General features: G+C 37.0%; 1 protein-coding gene across 2 annotated transcripts in view; it reads left to right on the forward strand.

The window, feature by feature from the left end:
• Window positions 1–2,968: 2,968 nt before the first annotated feature.
• The window catches only part of WASHC3 (WASH complex subunit 3), a 55,699-nt gene continuing 31,650 nt past the window's right edge, over window positions 2,969–27,017 (forward strand). The window contains exons 1-5 of one of the 2 annotated variants that reach the window (XM_003771077.4): window positions 2,969–3,133; window positions 6,718–6,816; window positions 16,217–16,282; window positions 22,265–22,387; window positions 26,201–26,311. In XM_003771077.4, coding sequence (XP_003771125.1) covers window positions 3,083–3,133; window positions 6,718–6,816; window positions 16,217–16,282; window positions 22,265–22,387; window positions 26,201–26,311 — 450 coding nt within the window. In that variant the 5' untranslated portion in view covers window positions 2,969–3,082. The remainder of the gene's footprint in view (window positions 3,134–6,717; window positions 6,817–16,216; window positions 16,283–22,264; window positions 22,388–26,200; window positions 26,312–27,017) is intronic. The other variant, XM_012550605.3, reaches the window with a different exon arrangement.

The raw sequence follows: 27,017 nt of genomic DNA on the forward strand, positions 1-27,017 counted from the left end.
TCTCTCTTAATTGGACAGGCAATTGGAGTTAAGTGACTTGTCTAGGGTCACACAGATAGGAAAGGTTAAGTGTCTGAGACCCAATTTAGATTCAGGTCCTCCTGATTCCAGATCTGGTTCTCTCTCCACTGCTCTGTTTAGTTTAGTTTAGTTTAGTTTAGTTTTTCCCAATTGCCTTGCTATTCTCAGGATGGTTACTTCTGAAATCTACAGGTCAAAGATGCTAAAGTTTGTTCGAGGCATGATTATTCCATGTAACATTCTCCCTCACTCTCTGAACCCAGTTTTCCTATGAACAGGTTGATGTTCATTCAAAGAGGAGTTTAAGTAGGAGCCCTCTAGTTACTTCCAGCAATGAAATGTTGTTTCATATCCCAGAGAAACAGTCTGTCAAACAATTGTCTCTTGCTAACTTCATATTCCATCACAATTTCCCAAAGGCTGTTGCACAATTTACCAAATATAGATCAACTCTTTGACAAACCAAAATATACATATTTCAATACTTAAAAGGACTCTTTCTTTACCACTAGTAAAGTTACGGTATTAATTCATTATTCAATCAGTTTGTTTTTTTTTTTTTTTTGCCAAGGAAGATCTGTCCTACTATTACAAAGAAATCATACTTCTGAATATCATTCCAAAATAAAAAAAAAAACAACACTTTTATATGATTTCCGGTCACAATTTTAAAAAACCTTATAATTTACCACCTTAATACTAACATACAGCAAACCTATAGATTTAAAACATAAATATAAAACTTATTACCAATCTAATAACATTAATCCAGTTGAAAGCATTGAAAATTAGCTATGAGGAAAAACCATTCTATTCATCTACCAATTTTTGGCATTCTTCACTAGTTTCATGGACAGCATATCTATAGTGGATAGAGCACTGAGCTTGGAATTCGGAGGATTCATCTTCATGAGTTCAAATGTGGTCTCAAGACACGTAGTAGCTGTGTGACCCTGGGCAAGTCACTTTACCCTGTTTGCCTCAGTTTCCTCATATGTAAAAGGAGCTGGAGAAGGAAATAGCAAACCACTTGAGTATCTTTGCCAAGAAAACCCCAAATGGAGTGCCGAAGAATTGGATGTGACAGAACAACACAGTAGCTCTATTCTAACGACTGCATAGTAGTTACTGCTTCTGTTCTCCGAGCTACAAAGATGTAACAGCAGTTTCCATTATTCAGAGCATAGATCTACTCTCCTGTGAATAATACTCGATTCCAATTAAATACCTTTTTTTTTATGTTATTGTGGTTTGACCATTTATTGGATGCTATAATACCTTAACTCAGTTATTTGTTTGTTTTTTTAAATAACTTTTTATTGACAGAGATTTCAATTAAGTATCAACCCAATAGGATTGCGAATGTTATGCAAGTCACTCAATGTCCCTGGATCTCAGTTTCCCTGTGAACGAGATGAGGTAAAATCTTTCAAGACGGTTGTGAATATCGAGTAAGGCCTCATCTGCTTTCAGAGTTGGAGTAGACCTGAAGGACTTTGAAGACTGAGTCAAGGGCATACTTAGGTTCCCTTCCTGCTATCCTCCCATGACATCATTTTCTCCCTTTTTCAGCCAAATATGGGCAACTATGTACTTATTGGTCAAGTTCAATTTCTTGGGTAGTTCCCGAGTTTAGAATGTAAGATCCTCAGCCAATGAGAATGAGGGTCAGTGGTGGGAGGGGGTATTTGCGTTAGGGATAAAAAGTCTTAAGGTGCTTCCTCCCTTCCATTGTCTCCTGGATGGATGGGATGCCCTTCTCCTGAGAATGTATAATAAACTTTGCTTTGCTTCTAGAGATCTCTCCAGCTTTTTTATTAAATGGTGACCCCTCACCATTTCTGAACCACACACCTGTGGTAAAATGAGGGGATTTGGACTAGATTGCTCTAGAGCAAACCAGTTATAACTGGTTACATGATCAGTGGATCGTGGGCAAGGGCAAAGAAGGCAGTCAAGATTAAGTGTGATTACCTAGCCCCCTACTCTGGAGCCCTAACCTTAATTAAGCACAGGTGCGATCACCCGGCTACCTGAGGTCACTTTTCTGCTCTGGAACCGTGACAAACTCACGTGTTCTTACCCGGCTACAGGCGCTCTCTCTATCGTGATCACCTGGCCACCTGAGCGCCCTCCCTATGGATCTTAGTTAAGCACAGGTGCGATCACCTGGCCACCTGAGCGCCCTCCCTATGGATCTTAGTTAAGCACAGGTGCGATCACCTGGCCACCTGAGCGCCCTCCCTAGGTGGATCTTAGTTAAGCACAGGTGCGATCACCTGGCCACCTGAGCGCCCTCCCTAGGTGGATCTTAGTTAAGCACAGGTGCGATCACCTGGCCACCTGAGCGCCCTCCCTAGGTGGATCTTAGTTAAGCACAGGTGCGATCACCTGGCCACCTGAGCGCCCTCCCTAGGTGGATCTTAGTTAAGCACAGGTGCGATCACCTGGCCACCTGAGCGCCCTCCCTAGGTGGATCTTAGTTAAGCACAGGTGCGATCACCTGGCCACCTGAGCGCCCTCCCTAGGTGGATCTTAGTTAAGCACAGGTGCGATCACCTGGCCACCTGAGCGCCCTCCCTATGGATCTTAGTTAAGCACAGGTGCGATCACCTGGCCACCTGAGGTCACTTCTCAGCTCCGGAGCTATGACCCTAAGTTCACGTGCGCTTGCTTACCTGACCACTTGAGCTCACTTTCTAGCTCTAAATTTCACCCAACTTTTATTACTCTTAATTTATCTAAACACGCACTATCAACTTCCTCGGAGGGAGAGTAGAGGCAAAACTACAGTTCCCAGAAGGCCGTGGGGAAGGGCCCAGGGAGGTTGGTTTCTTCCGTGGGCTCAGAGCCAATGGGAAGCTCTAGAGCAAAACTACAACTCCCGAAAGGCCTTGCGGGAAGGCCTCTATCAGTCTTTCCCGCAGGCGCAGAGGCTAGCCGCTGGGCCCACTTCCGGGAAGGAAGGGCCGCGGGATCTCAGACTGAGGGGGCCGGTCAGGAGCTGCTCCCGGGGTCCGGGCTGGGAAAGCAGGGGGCGTGGGGCCCGCGCGCCGGGGCCATGGACGAGGACGGGCTGCCTCTGATGGGGTCGGGCATAGACCTGACCAAGGTTGGTAGGGGCGGGAGCCGGAGGGGCGCTCGCGTGGGTCACGGAGACCCGCCCTCTCGTTGGCGGAGGAGGAAACTGAGGCTCAGGGCGGGGGGCGGGGAGCGTTCCTTGTCTTAGGCTCCCGGACCTAGAGCTGGAAGGGACTGGAAGCTTCGAGTCCAACCCCGTTCCTTATACGGCAGGGGAGACTGAGGCCCAGGAAGAACACTCAGCATCTGAGTGACTGCTGCTCTCTGAATCTCGCTTTCCCCGTCTGTGTAATGGGGGTCGCACTAGATACTTGGGGTCCCCGCTCTCAGTCTCTGATCCCCCTGTGCCTCAGTTTCCCCATGTATAATGAATTGGGCTAGATGTTCCTGAGGTTCCAGCTCTCAATCTCTGATCCTTCTATGCCTCAGTTTCCCCAATCTGTATAATGAGGAGGCCGGACTAGAAGTCCTTTCCTGCCCTAAATCTATGATCCCTCTGGGCCTCAGTTTCCCCATCTGTATAATGAGCAGGTTGGACTAAATATCTCCAAGGTCTCCTCCAGCTGTAAATCTCTGATCCCTCTGTGCCTCAGTTTCCCCTGTCTGTATAATGAATAAGTTGGACTAGATGTCCCAGCTCTCAATCTCTGATCCCTCTGTGCCTCAGTTTCCCCCGTCTGTATAATGAATAAGTTGGACTAGATGTCCCTGAGGTCCCAGCTCTCAATCTCTGATCCCTCTGTGCCTCGGTTTCCCCCGTCTGTATAATGAATAAGTTGGACTAGATGTCCCTGAGGTCCCAGTTCTCAATCTCTGATCCCTCTGTGCCTCAGTTTCCCCCGTCTGTATAATGAATAAGTTGGACTAGATGTCCCTGAGGTCCCAGCTCTCAATCTCTGATCCCTCTGTGCCTCAGTTTCCCCCGTCTGTATAATGAATAAGTTGGACTAGATGTCCCTGAGGGTCCCAGCTCTCAATCTCTGATCCCTCTGTGCCTCAGTTTCCCCCGTCTGTATAATGAATAAGAATCTCTGATCCCTCTGTGCCTCAGTTTCCCCTGTCTGTATAATGAATAAGTTGGACTAGATGTCCCAGCTCTCAATCTCTGATCCCTCTGTGCCTCAGTTTCCCCCGTCTGTATAATGAATAAGTTGGACTAGATGTCCCTGAGGTCCCAGCTCTCAATCTCTGATCCCTCTGTGCCTCGGTTTCCCCCGTCTGTATAATGAATAAGTTGGACTAGATGTCCCTGAGGTCCCAGTTCTCAATCTCTGATCCCTCTGTGCCTCAGTTTCCCCCGTCTGTATAATGAATAAGTTGGACTAGATGTCCCTGAGGTCCCAGCTCTCAATCTCTGATCCCTCTGTGCCTCAGTTTCCCCCGTCTGTATAATGACTAGATGCCTCTGAAGGCTCCTCTAGTTTTAGGCCTGATCCCCAAGCCCGCTTTCATCCCAGATCATCTAGAAGAACCCTTTCTTGATAAGAAAAAAAGGCTTCCAGAAAAAATAAGCAGCTTAGCTGAAGGCAGAGGGGTGGTTACCAGTCAGATCTGGTGTTCTGTCTGACTGTTGCTCTCTCAGTGATCGGGAGTCACAGCTCGCACATTCAGAGGTGGGAGACTCTTTGGAGGACATTTAGTCCGGCCCTCCCTGCTTTACAGCGGAGGAAGCCCACAAAGGGTTCGTGGCACTCTTGAGTCACAGACACAGTGTGCTTTCTTTCAGTGACCAGGAATCACTCTGGTCACATCACGGTGATAGAGTTGTACCCTTCCTCTGCATTAAATGGTTACTCATGTGCCCCTCTCACCATTTAGAATAGGAAAAGTTATTTTATTGCAGTGGGAGCAACCTCCAGAAGCAGAACATCACTGAGTTAGTTGGTCAGTTGGAAGGACACATGGCCACAATGTCCGGCTTCACAAATATGGCCCCAGTACTTGATGTCGCCTAGAAGGAGACAGTGAACGTAGTCTTTGATTATTGATTGGTTGCTCATTGGCATGGTTTTTCCTGCTTCAAGTCTAGAAGTTTGGGGGAAAAAATTGTTTTCTTGTCCATTTTATTTGATTGCTTTTCAGTGCTTATGAAGTTTAATTGAATGTTCTCATTTAACTGGTGGGGAAACTAAATCCAGAGAAGTGACTAACCCAAGTTTACACAGCAGCAGTCCTAAGACTGAAACTGACCCCTGCCCCTGTTTGATACTAGAACTTTTACGACCCTCCATCTCTCAGCTCTGGGCATTTTTGTTGGCTGTCTCCCCTCCTTCCCCTATTGCAGGAACACCAATTCTTTTTTTTTTTTTTTTTTAAGCTTTTTATTTTCAAAACATACACAGATAATTTTTTTTTTAACATTGACCCTTATGTTTCAGATTTTTCTCTTCTTCCCCCCATCCCCTTCCCTAGACAGCAAGTAATCCAATATATGTTATAAATGTAAAAAAAATATATGTTAAATCCCAATATGGAACACCAATTTTCCTATGGAGTCTACCATCCCTCTTACTTCCTAGCTATCCCGTATATAGCTTGCTTTGTATATATTTACTTACATGTTATCTCTTGTAAATTCTTTTGAGTGCAGCGACTATCTTTTGCCTCTCTCTCTATCCTGGGCACTAGCACAGTATCTGGCACATATAGGGGGTTTAATAAGTGTTTATTGATTATTGAAACCCAGGTCTAGGCTTTTTTCATGGCAACAAAATGCCACAAAGTATAACCAGTCCGAAAATGACACCTTTAAATTATAAATAATCAAGCTCCTGCATGGGTTAAAAAAAAAAATCATTATGTCTATCCTCAGATGACTCCTAGAAAAGTAATTTTTCCCAGAATTCCCCATTTCTATGAACTGCAGAGACTGGTGGTAAAGGTTGTTCATACCTTAGTCCAGTCTCCCTTTGTACCCCATTTTAGTTTTCCCCTTGAAAAAAAATTTTTTTTCATCAATACAAATTCTTCATTCCCTGAAGCTCGTCTCTTGGTCAGCTTCAGACTTCATCACAGAGCTGTATAGTATAAGGGAAAAAACATTGGGTTCAGGGTTTGAATCCCTTCAATGACATACTTCCTGCCTCTGATCCTCACTTCTGTCATCTAAAATGAGGGGATTAGATTGGAATATCTTTGATTTCTTCCACTATGTTTGACACCTTTTGAGACATCCCATTGCACTGCTGAATGTCTCTAATTAAAAGGAAGCACCTCCTTTATTGAACCAAGATCTGTATTTATACTTTGCCCCTCATTTAGTTTTCCCAACCTATCCAAGAAAGTAGAATTCCATTTCCATTAACCCTTTAAATCCTTGAAAATAGCTCTCCCAGGATTTGTGGGAAAGAATCTAAGAAATAAGTTACTTCAACTCTCATTTCACACATAAAAAAACTTGAGATTTTCCCAAGAGGGATGGTGATGTTGCCCAAAATGACACAGATAGTGAGTTGTAAAACTCAGACTGGAAGCCAGGCCCTCTTGAGTCCAGAATAAGTGTTCTTTCCACCACTGGCAATGTCCTGAATCTCACACAAAGTACTGAATCACATATAGCATTCATCAGAAGCCTTTTCTCCTATTTGAATTATGTTGTGTTTTTATTTAATACAGGTGCCAGCAATTCAACAGAAAAGAACTGTTGCATTTCTAAACCAGTTTGTGGTACATACAGTACAATTCCTCAACCGGTTTTCTACAGTCTGTGAAGAGGTAGGTTTTTGGTGTTTATTCTCCGAGTGGCAGAGACACTAGTATGAATTTTTTTTTCCTGGAAAAATATGTTGTAATTGGTTCTGGTTATCAAGGTCAATACTCATTTGTTCTGACCTCTTTGATCTTATACACCTAGAATCACCTGAATTTGATTCTCATAAATTGTAATTTCCTAGCCATTTTATATCATCTTGTTTCCTCCTGCTTATTTTAGAGTTTTGGATTTTTTTTAAATGTAAATTGAGGGGATTGGACTAGGATATCTAAGGTTCCTTCCACTAATGAAATGACGCTGCATACCTTTTGAAGCATCCATTCCACTGCTGAATGTCTCTGATTTTTAGGAAGCATCCTCTTTTATGGAACCAAGATCTACATTTACATTTTGCCCTTCATTTGGTTTCCCAGACCAGTCCAAGAAAGTAGAATTTGTTTTCCATTTATTAACCCTTTAAATACTTGAAGATAGCTCTCCCAAAATTTGTAGGAAAGGATCTAAGAAGTAAGTTGCCCCAAACCCCTCACTTAACACATAAGAAAACTGAGATTCCCCCAAGAGGAATGGTGATCTTGTTTCCTCCTGCTTATTTTAGAGTTAGTTTTTTTAAGCAACGCTCAAGTAATTTTAGTCAGACTTTCCATGACAGGTGGGAGCAGCAAAATCCATCTTTCTGGAATGGATGAAGAAGCTACTATGAGGAAGCCCTAGGAGTAGGAAAAAAGAATTCCTGGCTTCCTACTATATTACAGAAACTTTCTACTACTTTATGTACAAAAATGCTTTTGTTGATTAGCCACTAGTAAGTCTCCCTAACCTTCATTCATCACTTTTGAAAGTATCTAATATGGAGATTGAATGTAAATCAATACATATTATGTTCGCTTTTTTTTCTTTCTGTTTTTTTTCCTCTCATTGCTTTTCCCTTTTCTCTCCCAACATGATTCATAAAGAAATGTATATTTTAAAAATTAATCTACATGTACTGCCAGAAAAAAAACAAAAAAAAACAAAAGAAAAAAGTATCTAACAGGTAATACACTTAAAGCAGCTACAATTATCTTCCAATTAGTCATTGGCAGATTTGATTTAAAAGCATCATGAATTTTCTAGGTCCCATGATTTCTTTCTTCTCTCTACTTTCAATTTTTTTTTTCCCGAGTTTCTCACTGCCAAAATTTTTGTGATAGCATATGATTGCAATTATTAACTAAATAAAAATGAAATTTGAGCATTGACAGAAAATTTGATATATTCCATATCTCCACTAATATAGATAATAATCCCAAGTCATGTTTATAAGTCATTTTGCTGCTATTAGAATGTCCTGGTTATTACCAGGCTGGATATCTGCAAGATAGCGGCTAAGTGAATTAAGAGACATTTTAAGTTGTTTTCATGTAAGAGAATACAGGGTGCTCCATTGACTAATGGAGCAACAAATGGAGTCATTTAAATCACACTTATTTTTCATTTTCTCTCTCCATGTGTATTAATATGTATATATGTGTATACATGTATATGTATAAATATGCATGCACACAAATATACATACTTAGATATGCACATAATGTCTTTTTAACTAGGAAATCTGATAGTCATTGTCCTCAGAAAGACTGTGTATACAAAGAATATATGGAGTAATTTATCTTCCAACCTGGAGAATTTTTGGTTTGGTTACCTGAAACTTTTAAATGTATTACTTGCACTTTTAAAGAATGTATTGATTCTTTTTTCAGGAGAACCCATCAAACAAGGTTCAAACAACTTTTTTCCCCCCTCAAATGAAAAATGAACCTTAGTTGCTATTTTTTGAAGTGGGATTCATGAAAAAAAGAAAAAAGATCTGTTTTTCCATGTGAACTATTTTGAACCCAAACCAAACTGTAACAAATTCAGTTAAATTAAACCAAAACTGGAATTGAATTAGGGGGAAAAAATCATTTTTTTCCCCTTCATCACTAGAACCATTCAATGTTCACTAATTATTTTTTTTCCCCAAAGATCACTAATTAAAGAAATATTGCTACCCTATGATCTCTTTTTAGACACAAAATAGAATATTATTGCATTTTAACTATTGTTGCCCTCACAATATACATTTTTGCTGATAGTCTTCAAATACATTGGATTTCTGACTAGCAAAACCCTGCACTTTTCACATCATTCATCATATTTCAAAAGGATCCACTTAAACATAAACTTAAATATATCCATTGACTTAACCAAGTGTTTTGGGGGGGCCCTTAGCAGACCCATTTTTTAAGTGATGTTTCTCTTTTAGAATACGGAATGTGTAAGCAATGGATACTTTACAGTACCCAAAGCCACAACATTTTGGGTTTGTATAATATGTTCAGCCATGAACTATTTCTCCCTTTGTCCTGTAAAGTTTTGTCCTTTATTGTGTTGCATTAAAAAAAAATGTATTGGTTCTCTTAAGAGGGAGAGGGAAAGGGGGGGGGGGGGGGGGGAGAAAATTGTCAGGTACCACGTGAACTCACTCTAGGCCCTTGTCAGTATTGTTCTGAAAAAGCCACTTCTAAAAAGGAGAGGAATTACTCTCACTGTTTAAATGCATGAGTAGACCTAGAACCCAAGCAGTGACAGTGGAGACAAGATGAAGATGTTATTATGTATTATAATATTATAACACTGTACTTGCCTCCTAAAAGCTGTTTAAAAAAATTATTCTTCATTTACAGTATAGCCATGAATAATGTTCTGCTAAAATGTCATCTTATATCTATAGTTATAAGGAAGATCATTGGGTTAGAGATGAAAAATTGATTTTATGGGTCTTTATTTAGAGGTATATTCTTCATTATAGTTTAGATTCTTGAACTGGTTAATTTTTTCCTTACAATTCCTGGGCTGTACTGTGTGGTCCTTTTTTAGTCCCTTTTTTGTTGTCTTTGTGGGTCAATTTTGGCTAAACTGAATTCTATGAATGTTTAGATTTTTCCAGACCAGAATTTCATTGACCTAATTCATAAATCTAAAAATCATACATTTGAAGAAAAAATAAAATGTCTCTCAGTTGAGAGGAAGGTGTAATTAATAAGATTTTTAAAGTAGCCTGAGCACAGGAGAAAGAAAGAACAAATTGATAAGCATTTCAAAAGAATGTCAATATTTCTAGTTGCATTTTTTAGCATATTTACTGTTTTGATTGATAGTTTGGCAGACACAGCAGAAAGAATACTAGATTTAGAGATGATGAACCTGAGTTTAAATTCTAATTGCTCACTCAACCAAAATAATCTCATCTGTGAAATGGTTGGGAGATGAATCTTCAAATCTCCAATCCATGCTTGATGGGGAGAAGAAAAGGAGAGTGAAAGGAACCGCTGCTCAGTGCTGGACATTGCCCCCAGTAACATATTTCAGAGGCTCCAGAGACAGTAGATCTGGGAGAGATTCAGCCCCCTCACTGATGCTGCTGCCACTTTGGCCTTACTATTGTAGCCTCGTTGGAGTCAGGGAGGAAGAAGACTACCACTGGAGAAGGGGCCCAAGATCTTCTTAGCAGATAGAGCATCTGACCTGGTGTCAGGAAGATCTGAATTCAAATCCATCGTCAGACACTTCCTAACTGTGTGACACGGGGCAAATCATTTCATCTCTGATTGTCTCAGTTTTCTCCTGTAAAATGAGGATAATAGCACTTGCTTCTCAAGGTTGTTGTGAGGATCCAATGAGATGATAATTATAAAGTCCTTAATAACAGTGCCTTGTACAAAATAAGTACTATATAAAGTTTAACATTTACCATCCTCTTGTCTTCTATCAAAACTTCAGCAACAGGCATCATATATACTCAAGCATCCCACAGCAACATTTAATGAGTAGTTCATGATGGCTGCAAAAAATTGCAAAATCATTACGGGATTACATTTTGGGGATTCATACAGAACAGAAGCCTAATGGTACTGCCATCTTGCCACTAGAAAGTCAGCAATGAATTATCCATTGAGATATATTCATATGATGTTTGTAGCAGCCCTTTTTGTAGTGGCTAGAAACTGGAAACTGAGTGGATGCCCAGCAGTTGGAGAATGGCTGAATAAATTGTGGTATATGAATATTATGGAATATTATTGTTCTGTTAGAAATGACCAACAGGATAACTTCAGAAAGGCCTGGAGAGACTTACACGAACTGATGCTGAGTGAAATGAGCAGGAACAGGAGATCATTATATACTTCAACAACAATACTAGATGATGACCACTTCTGATGGACCTGGCCATCCTCAGCAATGAGATCAACCAAATCATTTCCAATGGAGCAGTAATGAACTGAACCAGCTACGCCCAGAGAACTCTGGGAGATGACTAAAAACCATTACATTGAATTCCCAATCCCTATATTTTTGCCCACCTGCATTTTTTATTTCCTTCACAAGCTAATTGTACAATATTTCAGAGTCTGATTCTATTTGTACAGCAAAATAACAGTTTGGTCATGAATACCTATTGTGTATCTAATTTATATTTTAATATATTTAACATCTACTGGTCATCCTGCCATCTGGGGGAGGGGATGGGGGGTAAGAGGGGAAAAACTGGAACAAGAGGTTTGGCAATTGTCAATGTGGTAAAGTTACTCATACATATAACCTGTAAATAAAAGGCTATTAAATTTAAAAAAAAAAGAAAAGAAAAAGATATATTCATATGAATATAAATATATGTATTTATATGGATGCAGAAAAGCAACAACAAAAATCCACTGTCATTCACGCCCATTGATTGCACCATGTGATTCTATGTAGAGAATTTGTTGATAACCAGATCATGAAAGAATTGTCCTCATTGGCCATTTGATAAGCATTTACATTATTTCTGTTTAAATTAACCGCTTGTTCTTGTGTTATTCCTGTCCTACAGGAATTGAAATCTTACCACTTAGAACTTCTAAATGATAATCATTTTGGAGGGATGAGGTTTTTATGTGATTCTGCTAGGGTCCAATGTCATCTATGAAAAGCACTGGTTAACAAAACCAGCATTCTTTCCCAGACTTTGTGGACTAACAACTGGATCATTTTCTAAATTCTTTGTCGTTCCCTATTGTCAGCACATTATTTAAATCGTAAAGTATTCTCTTCTTTCAGTATCCCATTACAAATGCATATGCATAAATATTTGAATCACTTAAGGTTGTTTTTCTGCAAAAATGGTAACTTAGCTATTTGTTACAATACAGTTTATCATGTGTGTACATATATTTTGTCAAAAAGAAAGGTATAAGATTTAGGATTTAAGGCTGAGTTTATTTAAACAATTCATGGTTTCTAAAACTTTTATTCTTTTGCTAAATTAACTGACTAGTGGGCAGAAGACGACCATAGCAGATTCAAGTTGTTGTCTAGAAAAATAGTTCTTAACTGTTCACTGATCACTAGTACTCAGTGGTCTGTTCTCTCATATGAATTTATTTATAATCTTTTTTTCCCTTGATGACAGGAGTAATTCATTCATATAAGTCTGTTAATGCTAAAGCTTTAGTTTGTGTTTGTAAAGCAATGTAGTATAATGAATGTACATAGGGATGAATTCAGAGTCAGGAAGTTTTGACTTCAAATCCCAGTATTTACTAGCTATGATGACAACTTGAAGTCTCACTTTCCTCATAGGGAAAATGGGAACAATAGTAACACTGATCACACAATTGTTGTAAGAGTCGTGAAATAACAGGGAAAGCCTTGGGCCTTCAATATCAATGTAAGTTGTTTTTATTTCTAGTAGCATATTAGGGTGAGTGAGGTAGGTTACTCAGACATTCCTACCAAAATCTATCATCTGAAAACATGGGGAGAGTTACTTGTTTGTTTTCTGCATTCCCTACCACAAAACCAAAGACAAACTATCTTTTTTATTCCATAACCCTGTATCTGTTAAGAATTGTCTGGCTGATTTCCCAGTTGATAAATGGAAAAAGGATATGTCCAGGCAGTTTTCAAAAGAAGAAATCAAAGCTGTCAATCGCCACATAAAGAATGCTCTAAATTATTTCTGATTAGAGTAATGTAAATTAAAACAAGTCTGATGTACCCACTCTATATCCATTAGATTGGCTATATGACAGAGAAGGAAGATGACAAATTCTGGGGCAGGGGGAAGAGAAGAGGGGATTGGAAAAATTGAGCTACTAATGCGTTGTTGGTGAAATTGTGAACATCATCTGACCTGGTACCATCAACCATTCTGGAGCTCAATTTGCAACTGTGCCCAAAGAGAGCAACAAGACTACTGCTAGGTCTGTGTCCCAAAGAGATTAAAGAAAAGGGAAAAGATCTATACATACAGAAATATTTATAAAAGCTGTTTTCATGGTGGCAAAGAATTAGAAATTGAGAGGATACTCATCGATTGAAGAATGGCTGAACAAGTTGGGGTATGTGATTGTAACAACCATAAGAAATAATGAACAAGCCAGTTTTAGAAAAATCTGGGAAAACTTATATAAAGTGATGCAAATGAAATTAGCAGAACCAGGAGAACATTGTACACAGTACCAACAATATTGTAAGAATGATCAACTATGAAAGACTTAGCTACTTTAATCAAGACAATAATTCAAGAAAATTCCATGATGAAAAGTGCTATCCACTGTCAGAGAGGTTCTAGATGATCTCTTAAGTGCAAATTGAAGTAAACTTTTATTTTCATCATTCCATTTTGTTTGTGTTTTCTTTCTCAACATAGCTAATATGGAAATGCATTTGGCATGACTATACGTATATAATCGAAATCAAAGTACTTGTCTTTTTTTTTCTTTATAAAATTGTTTATTTTTCAAAATATGTACATGGAAAGTTCAACATTAACCCTTGCAAAAGCCTGTGTTCCAGTTTCCCCCCACCACTTTGTCCCCCAAATGGCAAGTAGTCCAGTATATGTTTAACATGGTTGAAATTATTAAATTCGATGTATGTATACATATTTATACAATTATCTTGCTGCACAGGAAAAATCAAATCAAATCAAATGAGAAAGAAAATAAAATGCAAGTAAACAACAACAGAAAGAGTAAAAATGCTGTGTTGGGAACCACACTCGGTTCCCAGTCTTTTCTCTGAATGTAGATGGCTCTCTCCAACACAAGACCATTGGAACTGCTGAATCACCTCATTGTTGATGAGAGCCACATCCATCAATCATATAATCTTTTTGTTGCTGTGTACAATGGTTTCCTGGTTCTGCTCATTTCACTTAGCACCAGTTCATGAATGCTTGCCTTTTCAAGGAAGAGGAAGGGGCAGAAGGGAAAAAGAAAATTTGTAACTCAAATTTCTTTTTTCCTTTTTTTTCTTTTTAATTTTTTTTGTCTGTTTTTGGTTTTTTGGAACTCAAAAATGATTGTTAAAATTTATTTTTCATGTATTGGAAAATATTTAACAAAAGAAAGAAAAAAGCTTGCTGGCTGACATTGAGTGACTTTGTAAAGGAGGGACTGTTAATAAATGATAATTGTTAATAAATGTTTGTTGAATTGAATGGATTAATCCTTGTGGATTGTTAAGCCTAAAAGGCTTTAAATTGCCAAAATTTTAAAAGTTAGTTTCTTTAAAGGTTTATTAGGATTAATAAAAGGTTGACCTCATTATGACTTGCCATTTGGGGCAGATGAATTTAATTTAGATATTATATTAATAGGGATATCTGTATGACAATATACTATAAATTTTCTCTCTAATCTTAGTGTCAAAAATCTAACTTTAAAAGAAAATGAATTTTCAAAAGTGATATAGTTTTAGGTCAAGCTAGTCCATTACAACTGAATCTGAGTTCCTTACAAACAGATTAGAGTTTCATTTTTGCTTTTGTATCTTATGCCTAGCACATTGTGGGCACCTAAATACCTACTTCTTGATTGTTTCATTCATATATTTAAGGAACCTATAAAATGTCGACAGAATTTTATATTAAAGACAAAGTTGAATTACAATCAAACAATGAGCATCAGATTAAATTCAATTTTGTTTGTAAGATAGATTCTGAGGTTCATTTTTGCTGATTTACCTTGGTCTTACCCATTGGATGAACATCTCCATTTAGAGAATTAACACATTAGGTATTTCATAGATATATTTTGTATAATGATTCATCATAGGGTTTATTTAAATATTGTTTTGTTATATAGTACAGTTTTCATTGATCAAAATTAGAGTTTTAAGGTTTTAACAAATCTTTTGTGTTAAAAAGAGATGCACACATATTTGTATTTTGCAAAAACCACTTACATTTTTATGTGAGCTTGGACATTGAATCACTGACCTGATAAATCTCAACAGATTGTTTTTATTACCTTGAATTTGTTGAAAATGCTCTAAATTTGTTACAATCAGAATAACTGAAGTGAACAAATCCTAGCAGGTTAAGGTTCAACTTGGTTTTCTTGTTGACATTGAATTTCTTTCTTGGCTTTAGTCATTGTAAATCACATTCTGATGTCTTTGATTTTTTCCAAGTAATGTCCTCCTAGACTTCAAGAATCTCATCTTAAAAATAACTGTCTTCTGTAAGAGAACTAACTGCATTGTGGTTGTATATTCATTTTTTAAAATTTCTCTATAAAATTGGCAGATTGACCATTTCTCAGGGTGTTAAAGTTAGGCTTATAAGCCAGTCAGAATCCTGATAATGTGCCAGAAAGCAGTCAGAATGTGAAATACTCGCCAATAAGCAACCTGGCCAACTAGTCTTGGACTGTCTGACTGAATATGGTAATGTTTAGGGTTAGGGTTTAAAAAAAATGTTCTTATGGATCAAATTTTACGATGATGATACTGTTGTTTGTTTATATATGTATATATAATTTAATTGTGCAGAATAATTAGAGCATGGTGAATTCTTAGTTCTGGTTTATCTTCAATTTTAATGGTAGATTGCTTCCTTTTGTTTTTTCATCATGTTCTGATTTTTTTTCCCTTGTCCTTAATTCTTCCCAACAAGAATTGTCCATCTCCCAAATGCTCATTTCACCTTTTGACTTCTGAATCTTGAAAGTCAAGGTGAGAGCCAGTAAAATAAGCTTACATATTGAGGTAATAAAACAGGGTCTTATTCCAAATGAATTCTAGGTAGCTGGTTTATATCACTTACCCTTGTTTTTTTTATATGTGTATCCTATTGTGAATTATTTGTTAAAGAAATTCTAATAAGACTAAAAACATTTCTTATTTACAAATATACATACATACATACATACATACACATGAGCAGCACACATAGCTTTCCTGCCTCTGCTAAATCCTATAAACGATTGTCACACTTTTTACATGGGGGAATGCTTTTTTTTCCCCCTCATTCCTACACTGATTCAGCATCCCTTTGGTCTTCCATTGTTGCCAGTAAAATTCATTCTCATGTCTCAACTCTTTCTTTTCTAGAAGCTGTCAGCTCTTTCTCTTCGGATTCAACAAATTGAAACAACTCTCAATATTTTGGATGCAAAGGTTTGTCTTTCTACACAATTTATCTTTTTCAGACATTTTTCTCAGTGTCCTAAGACTTTTAAGTGACACTATTTTGATCATAGTTCAAGATGAATCAGGTTAGCTTTTATGTATAGTAAAACAGCTAACATTTTACAACACTGTTGGTTTTCAAAAACTAAAATTGGAGGAGAAATGAGATTTGTTCTAAACTTCATTATTTTCATTATGATAAAATGTAAAATACTGTTTCAGTAACCATTGTAAAATATTTATTTCTTTAAAATATTCAGAATCTTAGTGATAGGTGACACATTTGTCAAATTAAACTACTGGATGAAAATAAAAATTTTAAAATAATCACCAAATCATAATGTAACAGGATAAAATATATATAACATATCTTGCATATCATTGCTTTGGCCAACATCTTTTCAAAATTAAGGGGTAGTGCTATGTCCAGTCTTTGAATGGACCTTGTTTTTACAATCACCCCGCATTTATGGTTGCAGAAAATGAAAAGTGTGTGTAGATTGGTATCTTCCCTGCTGGAAAAAGTACTCTTTGACGTAAATTCACTGAAATTTATGGTCTTTCTTTCCCCTTTCAGTAAGAAGCAGTAAGAGCAGGCTGATTCCACAGTTAGGGGAAATAAAAGAATATGGCCTTGAATATTTCCTTGTTGTGCCCTCAGTTTTAAAACACAAGGCTACTTAGGAGTCAGTCCCTCTGCCTTCATTAGTGACAAATTCTCAGTGTATATTCTTGAGATTTGGTTGTTTCATTAATGGAATTGGTCTTTGTTTTAACACTCTAATGTTAGCTTCCCTCTATAAAGTCCCTTCCCTCTTGGGACCATTTTCCACAAAGCCGCCAAATCCTAAACTCAGGTCTGGCTGTATCACTGTTTCTTCAGAAAAGTTCTAGTGGCTCCCTTTTTACCAAGATTGAATGTTCAGCACTCAAAAACTGTTTCAATTTGACCCCAGCTCGCCGATCCATGCTATTACATATTACTGCCATTTCCTCTATAATCCAGCCCTAAAGTCAACTTACTTTTTCTTGAATAGAACATTCCTCCTTGTCACTCCCCACATCTGAAATGTGTGACTACTGAGCTTCACTTGTCAGTATCGCCAGTGCCTCTCAGAAACTCAGCTCCATTTCCCCTCTTACTCTTATTCTCTCTCTGCAGTTATATTATATGTATACATTTCCAAAAATAGAATGCAAACTTCTTGAGGATAGGGATTTTTCATTTTGTCCTTGTATAAAAAATACAAGGTTCCTTGTACCTCATGGCATAGCTGGGGCTCAATAAATATCTGATCCCTTGATTGAAGGCAGAGACTTAGATTTGATCTCCTTAAGTCCATTGAAATCAATTCAGTTCCACAACTGAAGGGCTTTGTGTTTCTTGGTTTTTAGAGTGCTTATTGTATATAGGAGAGAAATGGAAAGCTCAAGGAGGAGTGGCTTTTGGTCTTGTGAAGCTTACCCACTACTCATGTATAAATGGCCATAGAGAGATGAAAACAAATACAGTAAGAAGTGTGGCAAGTCCTTAAGAACTAGGAAGTCAGGGAAGGTTTGGGGGAAGTATTGTTGAATCAACTTTTAAAGTATTAGGAATTCAATCAGGAAAGGGTATATTCAAGTATATTCAGAAGGTAGAAAATATCCCATGTTCTCTAGAGCAAAGCTTCTTAAATTATGGGTCCAATCCCACATAAGGTCAGGTAACTGAATGTGGGATCATGAAATTGTGATTGATCAGTAAATGTGTGATTTGTATACTTATTTTATATATCTATACCCACTGTCACATTAAAAATTTCTCAAGTGAAAAGGGGTTGTGAGTAGAAAAAGTTTAGGAAACCCTGCTGTAGAGCAGATTTTAGAAAGGAAAATAGGATACTGGTCAGCTGGAGAGGCAGATGTGTGGGCCTTGAATGCCAGATGAAGAAATTTGGGCTTTTAGCAGGAGCCACTGATAGGTGTTGAGTAGTAAGGATCATGTTTAAGCCTCTGCATGATGAAGCTAAGTCTGGCATCAGCTTACAAGTGGTTTGGAGCAAGATGGAGAATTGAGATGGGAAAGAACTTGTAGGAGATAGTGCTAGGAGGAGAGGCAGGTCCTACTGTGATGATGGTATCAAGACAAAGGGAACAGAGAGGATGGAGAAATGTGGGGAAGATTGTGGAGAAGTCAGCTCCAAACTGGTTAGAGAGGATGAAGACTAGAAAAAAGTCTTGAGGTTCTGGGACTGGACAGTCCTTGGTGACTTCCCAGAGAATGGGTGAGGAATGAAAGCCAATGACTAGGGTTTGTAAAGAGAGTGCAGACCATCATAAAGAAGTAGGGCCCCCAGATGTAATTTGATGGTGAATACTAATGGCTTACAGTGACCATAACATGTTGACATTTGCAAAAGCATTGGGTTTCTATTATGTCCTGTGAGCCCCACAGCTCTGTGAGGTTTGGACCGTAGGATTATTTCTACCAATTTTCATCGGAGAAAACAAGACCTAGCAAGTGACTTATCCGTGAGCGTTGCAAGGCTAGTATCACATATGGAATTTGAATGTTTGTCTTCCAGACCCCAAGTCTAGCACTCTAGCCATATGCTGTGCTGGTTCAGTAAAGGGAAAGATATAAATGGAGCAGGTAGAATGGGAAGGAATCATCTCAAGCAATAAAGGTGCTTTAGAGAAGGACAATTATGTTAGCAAGGCCATAGAATAGGGAACCAGGGACACTGGCAGAAAATCTGTCTTTACAAGGAACAGATTTTACTTCTTCCTCTGAGACCCAATGGAAAGAGAGAATGGATGATGATACTGAATTTTCAGGGGAAAAAAGGAGGGAATTGAAGATCTCCCATCCAGGATCCAGGATCTCAATTGTGTCAAAAGCAAGGAGGTCTTTTCAGAAAGGCAATGAGAATGTTTAGAAAAGACACGATAGAGAATGGATATGAAACTCTGTTACTTAGTCCTGGCCATCCCTCTAAATTAAAGCAAACATGTCTCATGTGTGGGCCAGTGATTGCAACAAGGGAGCAAGGGCGAGTAAAAAGAATAGTATTTCCTCAGTTTATTTGACCACAGAGCATTTGACAAGTTGAGACAGATTGACTGAACCCAGAAGAGCTAGACTGGTAGTTCTTGGGGAATGGGATATGGACATATCAGTCAGTCTGCAAGCATTGACTAAGTGTCTGCTGTCCTTAAGATGTCATGCTTTTGGCGTATGGTTGTTCTTTCTTCCTTCTTGAAGAGGCCCAATGGCATCACTAGGGTGATGATTTGTGCTGCACTGTATTAGGGACTGGGTCAAGAAGACAAAAATGTTCACTAGGAGTTTAGGTTCAAGTGAGGAAGACTAATTTTTTGTTTTGTTTTGGGTTTTGTTTTTGTTTGTTTTTGTGGAAGGAAGCATTATCACCAGTCATCATGGAAGTTCAGGAAAATCTTTAACTAGAAGGTCTCCCTAGAACAGAGTTCTGGAGGAAACAGATTCTAAGCATAAAGTAAAACTATTTCCCAGGCATTTATAGCACAAAGGAAGGGGAACTGGGGGTGTATCATTTGTAAGGAACAACTGGGCCATTTTGGCTGAATTGTAGTTTGGGAAGCTGGGATGATGGAATCTTAGCTTCCCCCAGCCCCTAATATCCTGATTCTTCAAAAGAACCTTTCACCTTGCATACCTAGCTCATATGTCCTGATTCTCTCTAGAACAAAAGAACTTTTTCCATGCATATCCTATCTGAGATACATCTAATCACAGGGATTTTTTCCCTTGAGGTTGTCCTAGTTTCTTTGCTTTGCCCAATTTCCTTGTTATTTCTTACTGTCCCTTCTCTATAAAATCCCTCACTTTACACTGCTGCGGTGCCCCTCTCCTTTCTGGAAGAGGTCCACAGGGTGCATCCCCCCTTACTCTAAGTAAATTCTTGGGCATAAATGCTCTTGCCTAATTTGGAGACGGTTTGAGCCTGAATTCTTTCAGATTCAGTGCTATACCCCACACCCTGGTATCCCAGCCTTTTTGACATACCCCAATATTAGAGCACATAATAAGGTTATACAAATATGATGGGTGGGCAGGGTTGTGAAAGACTTTAAAAGCTGAACAGAGGAGTATTTATTTGATCCTAGAGGAAAGAGGAAGCCAGTATAGTTTATTGAATAGGGAAATTACATGATCAGACCTACACTTAAGGGAAGTCACTTTGGTAACTACATGGAGAGGAGAGACACTTGACTAGAAGACCTTAGAAAGCTATTGTAGTCATCCAAAACAGTGAGAATGAGGGTCTGCCTAGAGAGGCAGCCATTTTAGGAGAGAAAAAGAAAGGATGTGAGAGAGATTGTAGAGGAAGAAGTAATAAGATATGGCAATGGTTTTGGATAACTGGAGTAAAATAAACCAGTCAGGGTAGTTTGGGGACATAAGAGATGAAATTATGCTTCTTTTTAAATAAAAAATTTGTCACACATGTGTTTTATTTATATGTGCATGTGTGTGTACATGTAAAATTTTTTATATTCAGTATTTAGAGAAATGTCTCTAGCCATTTCTCATAACAGTATTTTTAATATCCTATAAAACGGCATTTGCAAAATGCTAATAAAAAGCAGTTGATCTAAAATCAACCAAATATTTAACCTATTAAAAGCAGCTCCATTTTTCTCTCTAGGCCTCCATGAAATGAAGATTATTGTTTTAGATCTTTTCTTAAATTTTTCACACTCATGAGTTATCTAATTTTCCATAATTTTTTTTTACTATATCAGCAATATCTAGTGATGGATATTAGAAGAGTTTATAAATACAAAATTAAATTGAACAGTTAGATCAGATTAGGCCAAAAAATCCCCAAATACTTCAGTTAATGTGAAAATGGGTTTAGAGATCATCATATAGTCACTTGTCTGTTCACTATTCCCCTTTCCATGTAGATATACTTGGGGTCTAATTTCATTAGTTTTCTCATAAAGGTGATTTTTTTTTTTTTATCTCAGTTCTTACTTAGTTGATTATGCTCTCATTTGGAATTACCACTATCTTCTAATAATTAGAATAGGTATATTTACATAATACTGAACTTAAGGTTATTTAGCCCACTTGACCTCTGAGTTCCATTTTACTTTTTTTTATTTTAAAATATATTATGGAAGTTCATTTTCTTTTTTATATCAGTGTCACTCTCCAGTGACTTCCTTTCTTTCCTGAAAATAGATCCCTCTTCACTACACAGCTGTACGGCTCACTATACAGCTTGACTTCTACAAATCCTGAGGAAAGTTGGTGGCCACTCAATCACTGCCTCTGGATGGAATCTTGGAGACTCAATAGGCTCTGCTACAGACTCTCAAGCTTACTGGCCTTGCACTAGGCCCTCTCCTGAGAAGCTGCTCTTTTCCTCAGACCTCATCACTGTCTCAATTAACTTGTGGCCTAAAAATGTTTCTAAATCCATATCTTCTAATAGTGATCATGTTCTTACCTCACTGTGACCATTTTGTAAATTTGAAATGTGTCGTGTGTGTACTTCAGCTTGGAAGATGTTTACCATTAATGGAAAGGAAATCAAATTATAAACAAAATAAGATAGGATGTTAAATCCAACTGCAAATATATTTTAGTATATTTTTCTATTTGAAAATAGGTTGAATTTCTTAGAAATTTTATATATCCATAGATTTCTATGGCCTAGATAGGTCATAATCTAGTTAAATGCTTTTGTTGTTATTGTTTTTTAATTTTATAACTTCATTTCAGTGTAATTGGTTTCATTTATAAGCCCGTGTATTTTATTTTATGCTCTTAAAATCATTATTCTGAAAAGGGAAATATTTGCATTACCCAAAGAGTACATAGTAAAACATTTGGCCTAAGTATTGACTTGATAAAGCATTTGTAAAAATAATAGCTAGATCTTGATGTGCTTTTACCATTATCCTCATATGTTGGAACTGATTTTTAATATTCAGCTATCATCTATTCCGGGTCTGGAAGATGTCAAATTTGAAATACCGACTGCAAATGTTAATGGTGTTACAAATGGTCCTGAAGCTCCCTCAGGTCAACAGTCATCTCTGTCTCCTCAATCTGAGGTAAGTATTTAAGTACCGAGGACTAATGTCTACTTGCCAAAGAAAGTGTCTTCATGGTTGAACCTGATGGAAGAGCAACTAGGGTGGAAAGAAGAGAAAAAAGAAAAATGGAAACATTTGAGTCAAATTCTAGATTTCAAATGAGATAAAATAAGAAGTGTAAAAATATTGTCAGCCTCTATTTACTGTATTTGTTCAACTGGCTTGCTTTCTGAAGGTGTTCATTTCCGAGATTAGTTTTAAAGTTGAGCTTTTTTATCTTTTCCTTAAAACTATTAAAAGGGAAAACATGAAGTATTGGGAATTAGGGGGAAAAATCTCTAATATTATTCTACCCATCACTTCTTATAGTTAATTTTTCAAAAAAATTTGTGAATTTAATTTAAACTGTTATTCAGGTTGGTTGGTTGGTTGGTTTTTCTTTACCACTAAGGACAATTTGAGATAAGAACAGCCTTCAGATACTTATTTCAGCAAGGTATTTAGTTCAACAAGTAATAAACAAGATTATTTTTATAATCTTCTAAAAAGCTTTTTGTGATAACAAAATAGTAATATCCATTCACCTCTATGGAATGATGTATTTTTTCTGTAGTTGATTTTTAAGACTTTTATTTAAATATATTTAATTATACATTTATTTGCACTTATTGTGAACAAAGTATTTACTGTGATGTATATTTTCAGATATGTATTTTGGATACAGATTAGAGAAGCAACTTCCTGCAATTGAGTAATTTTATATTCATTTGGTATACAGTGTATAGTTCCATCTATCATAAAGGCCTCCAAAAAATATGTATAGGATAAAACTTTAAAATTATAGTTGTTGGACAGTAATTTTCATTTCCTTAGAAGATTATTTGTTCTTTAAATCAAACTAAATTTTCTTATTCTTTGAATGAGATTTCTGAAATCTTTACATTTGTCTCCTTTATGTTCTACCTAGTAATTATCTTTAGTTGTACAGACATGTTACACTAAATTTGCCCTAACCAACATGAATAGTGGAAAATTCCACTTTAATTTAGCTGATTCTCTCCCAAGAGACCAGTCTAGCTCTCTTTGGTCAGCCTTGCTCAACCCCCTCATCTTGGGTGAACCTAGTTGTTCTAATGTAAACCTGAACCCATCTCAGCCTCTAGGAGCTGAAATATCATGGCAGACTCTGGACCAGTGTTCCCCCACACCTAAATCTCTGCCCACTTGTTTCTCCCCTGCTAAAGCCTTCCTCCTACACTATGTCTAGATCATCTCAAACCTTCTACTCATTTCAGCCATCCTAAGGTCCAGATGTCTACGGCTTAGCTTTTTTACCCAGTGTCCTAGGCTTTGGACCAGGGCCATTATCTCCCCTCCCTGCCTGACCCCCAGAGAGTGTCTTTCACTTTCATAGCATTATTTCTATAGCAACTGACTACTTTCTATCCTGTCGAAAGTTGTGGTTTCATGGGAAAATTTATCATTAGGCAGGGTATACCTGGTCCTGTTATACTGTTTCTACCTATAAACTTAAAAACAACACAGGGATGAAATGTGGCTTAGACCTTTTAAGTGCTGCTGTGGAATGTTAGCTACAAAATGTAAATGAAAAATTAATGTAGTCCTAGCATATTAAAAACTGTTTTTATTGTTGTTTTCTTTTTTGCTTAGCAAAAACACTGATCAGCACTACTCAGCCAGATTTCTAACATGTTTTGCATACTCAGGGTGATGACCAAAAGATGTATTTATGATCAAATGAATATACAATGTATTGCCATTTTATATAAAAAGTGTGCATCAGTTCAATTGGAATGTGTATAAAGTTTACCCATCCATTGCATGTATTGCAAGACTGTAATAATATTGCATGCTTGTTGGGTTAATTTTTTAAAATCTTTTCAACATAATCTTGAAATAGATGTATATATGTAAAGTGTCATAGTGCTGCTATGCTGATGAACACATTTTCATTTTCCATTGATTCCATCATTAACTGAATTAATAAATCTGTATTTTTCTAAAATAAGACATCTCCAGATTTGTTTGGAAAACTTTGCTGTGATGAGTAATCATGTACATTGTGTTCATGATCCATACCTCTCAACCTATGGCCTAAATATAGGACTAAGTTAATGATTTGGAGCTGTGAAGCATTAAATTAAAATGTCACACTGATTTTGGGCAACCTTTATTTCATGGATCAGATATTACCATTTGTTACAGGAGCAGTAGTTAACTCATGCAGATTGAGGTGAGTTTTGAAATAAAATTAGGGCCAGTTGAGAGATATGGTAGGTGATCCAAGACAGTTGTTTAGATAACAAAAATGCAAAATGTTACATATCTTTATTGAAGTCTTGGTTACCATATGAGTTAAGAGTTATAAATTGAAATTTATTGAGCAAGTGTATTCACTGAAATTGCTCCATTTTGTTGTGCAAATCTATTGTCCATAAATAAAAATATATTCTTGGGAACTTGTTTGAATTTTTTAAAAATTAAATTTAGTGGTTTCAATTCAACGTGTACATCTACATGTGGACAAAATATGAAACGTGCATGAATTTTTTAGGAATGCATTTAGCACTATTAAACATTTCAGTTTGAAACTTCAGGAGATTTGGGGACATTTATTGTTAGCCTGACTTGGGCTTTTGGTCAGACTTGGCTCTGGTTTAAATTGTATTGATTATAGTTTATATTTCCATATACTATCTGAAACAAATATTGGATTCTCAGGGAGCAGAAGGCAAGCATACTGTGCCTGAATAGAACTCCCTGTACTAGACCTTCAAGAGCCAGTGACTCATCACATGGTCCTTTTTTAATTTGCCTAAATTTGCTTTAGAGAATTGAACAGAAACTTAACTATTAATACTGGCTAAAAATCCTAATCATTAACTTTATCTGAAATGTTCACTTGAGCAGGAGCATTCGATGTACTGGAAAATTAAAGTAGTCTATATATAAATTTTAAAGGTCTTATATCAGTGTGAAATACAGCAAATATTGAGAGAATTGGTATGACATAATGAAAGGAAAACCAACCTTAATATGATAAAGACCTGGGTCATTTTCCTTCTCTGGTACATATTGATCCTGTAACCATAAGCAAGTGACTTAACCTTTCAGCTCTCTAAGATTATAAATGACATTTACTAGACTATAATGGTGAAAGGAGTTTATATATTGGGAGTGATCTCTACTGCTGAAAACACAGATCCAAATATTTTTATTTTTTTCTCCTAAGTTAGAAACAATTACATGTATGTAAAATGTTAAAAATTGGAGAATTTTATCTGAGATAGCTTTCTGCTTACCATACAGTGATATTCCCAATACCATTTTCTAAGAAGTGGAAATATCTTTAAATAATTAAATGGAAATATTTAATAAGGGATTCACATAATCCAACTTTAGATACTTATAGATGTCATTGACTGCCCCTACAACAATTTAAATTAGCTTGATAATTAAAGAAATGCTAAAATGTCATTAAAATGATGTCTTTCTATTTTTCATATATAAGACCTATCCACTAACAATAATGAGAATTTTCCGATTTTGAAACGTTTTCCTACTACAAATAAGTTTCTCTTTCTAAAAACAGCACATCAAACTTTGAATTGGCCTCTTTTGAAATGTTATTTGGATATGCATAAATATTTTGAATAAATATTTTATTCTTAAGCCAAATCTTGAATTAATTATTTTTTACTTCCAGAGATTAGAGTTTGTTAAATGCTTTAGAATTACAAAAAAGCATCCTTTGTGAATAGAATGAATTTCCTGAATTATATAAAGATTTATACGCAATACTCTCTACAGCAGAACAGTATACAAGACACTGGACCACAGAAATGTGAAGCGGCAGCAGAAAATATCTTAACTGTAGCCAAGGATCCAAGATATGCCAGATATCTCAAAATGGTTCAAGTGGTAAGCCGATTTAGTCTGTCTTCTCTGTCTAGCAGCAGCTTTTGAAAATTCTCAGATTTTTTTTGGTTATTTGTTTGCTATCTAGAAAAACTGCTAAACTGAATGGCCAGGTTTTCCAATCTCCCATTCCCGACTTTATTTAATTAATTCTCTGTTTTATGATTCAGAATAATTCTCAATCTAACCAACCAAGCCCCTTTTTCCTTTTTTGTTGAGGAGGATATAGGAAGAGAAGGCTCCTTATACTGTTGGACTTAGTTGGATATTTTTATGTCAGTAGGAATACCTACACTCAAAAAATTATTCAAGATTCAAATCTTTCATATTAACCGTCAAGTTCCTAGTAGATTTTTATGTCAACTTTTATTTCTCAAGGGAAGAATTAACAATTAATAAACATTTATTAAGCAGCTGCTGTGGGCCAGGCATTATGCTAAGCACTGAGTACAAAAAAGGGCAAAAGTCACTTTTTGCTTTCAGGGAGCTTACATCAAATGGCAGAGACAACATGCAAAGAAATATGTACAAATAAGCTATATACAAGGTACATAGAACATAATTAACAAAGGAGAGACAATAGAATTAAGAGACATTAGGAAGAGCTTTCTATAGAAGATAGGATTTTAGTTGTGATTAAAGAAAAAATTTTATAAAACTTCTCCTCCTCCCCCCCCCCCCCCCCCCCCCCCTTTTTCTTCAAACTGGT

This window comes from Sarcophilus harrisii, chromosome 5 (genome assembly GCF_902635505.1).
Source record: "Sarcophilus harrisii chromosome 5, mSarHar1.11, whole genome shotgun sequence".
NCBI lineage: Eukaryota > Metazoa > Chordata > Mammalia > Dasyuromorphia > Dasyuridae > Sarcophilus > Sarcophilus harrisii.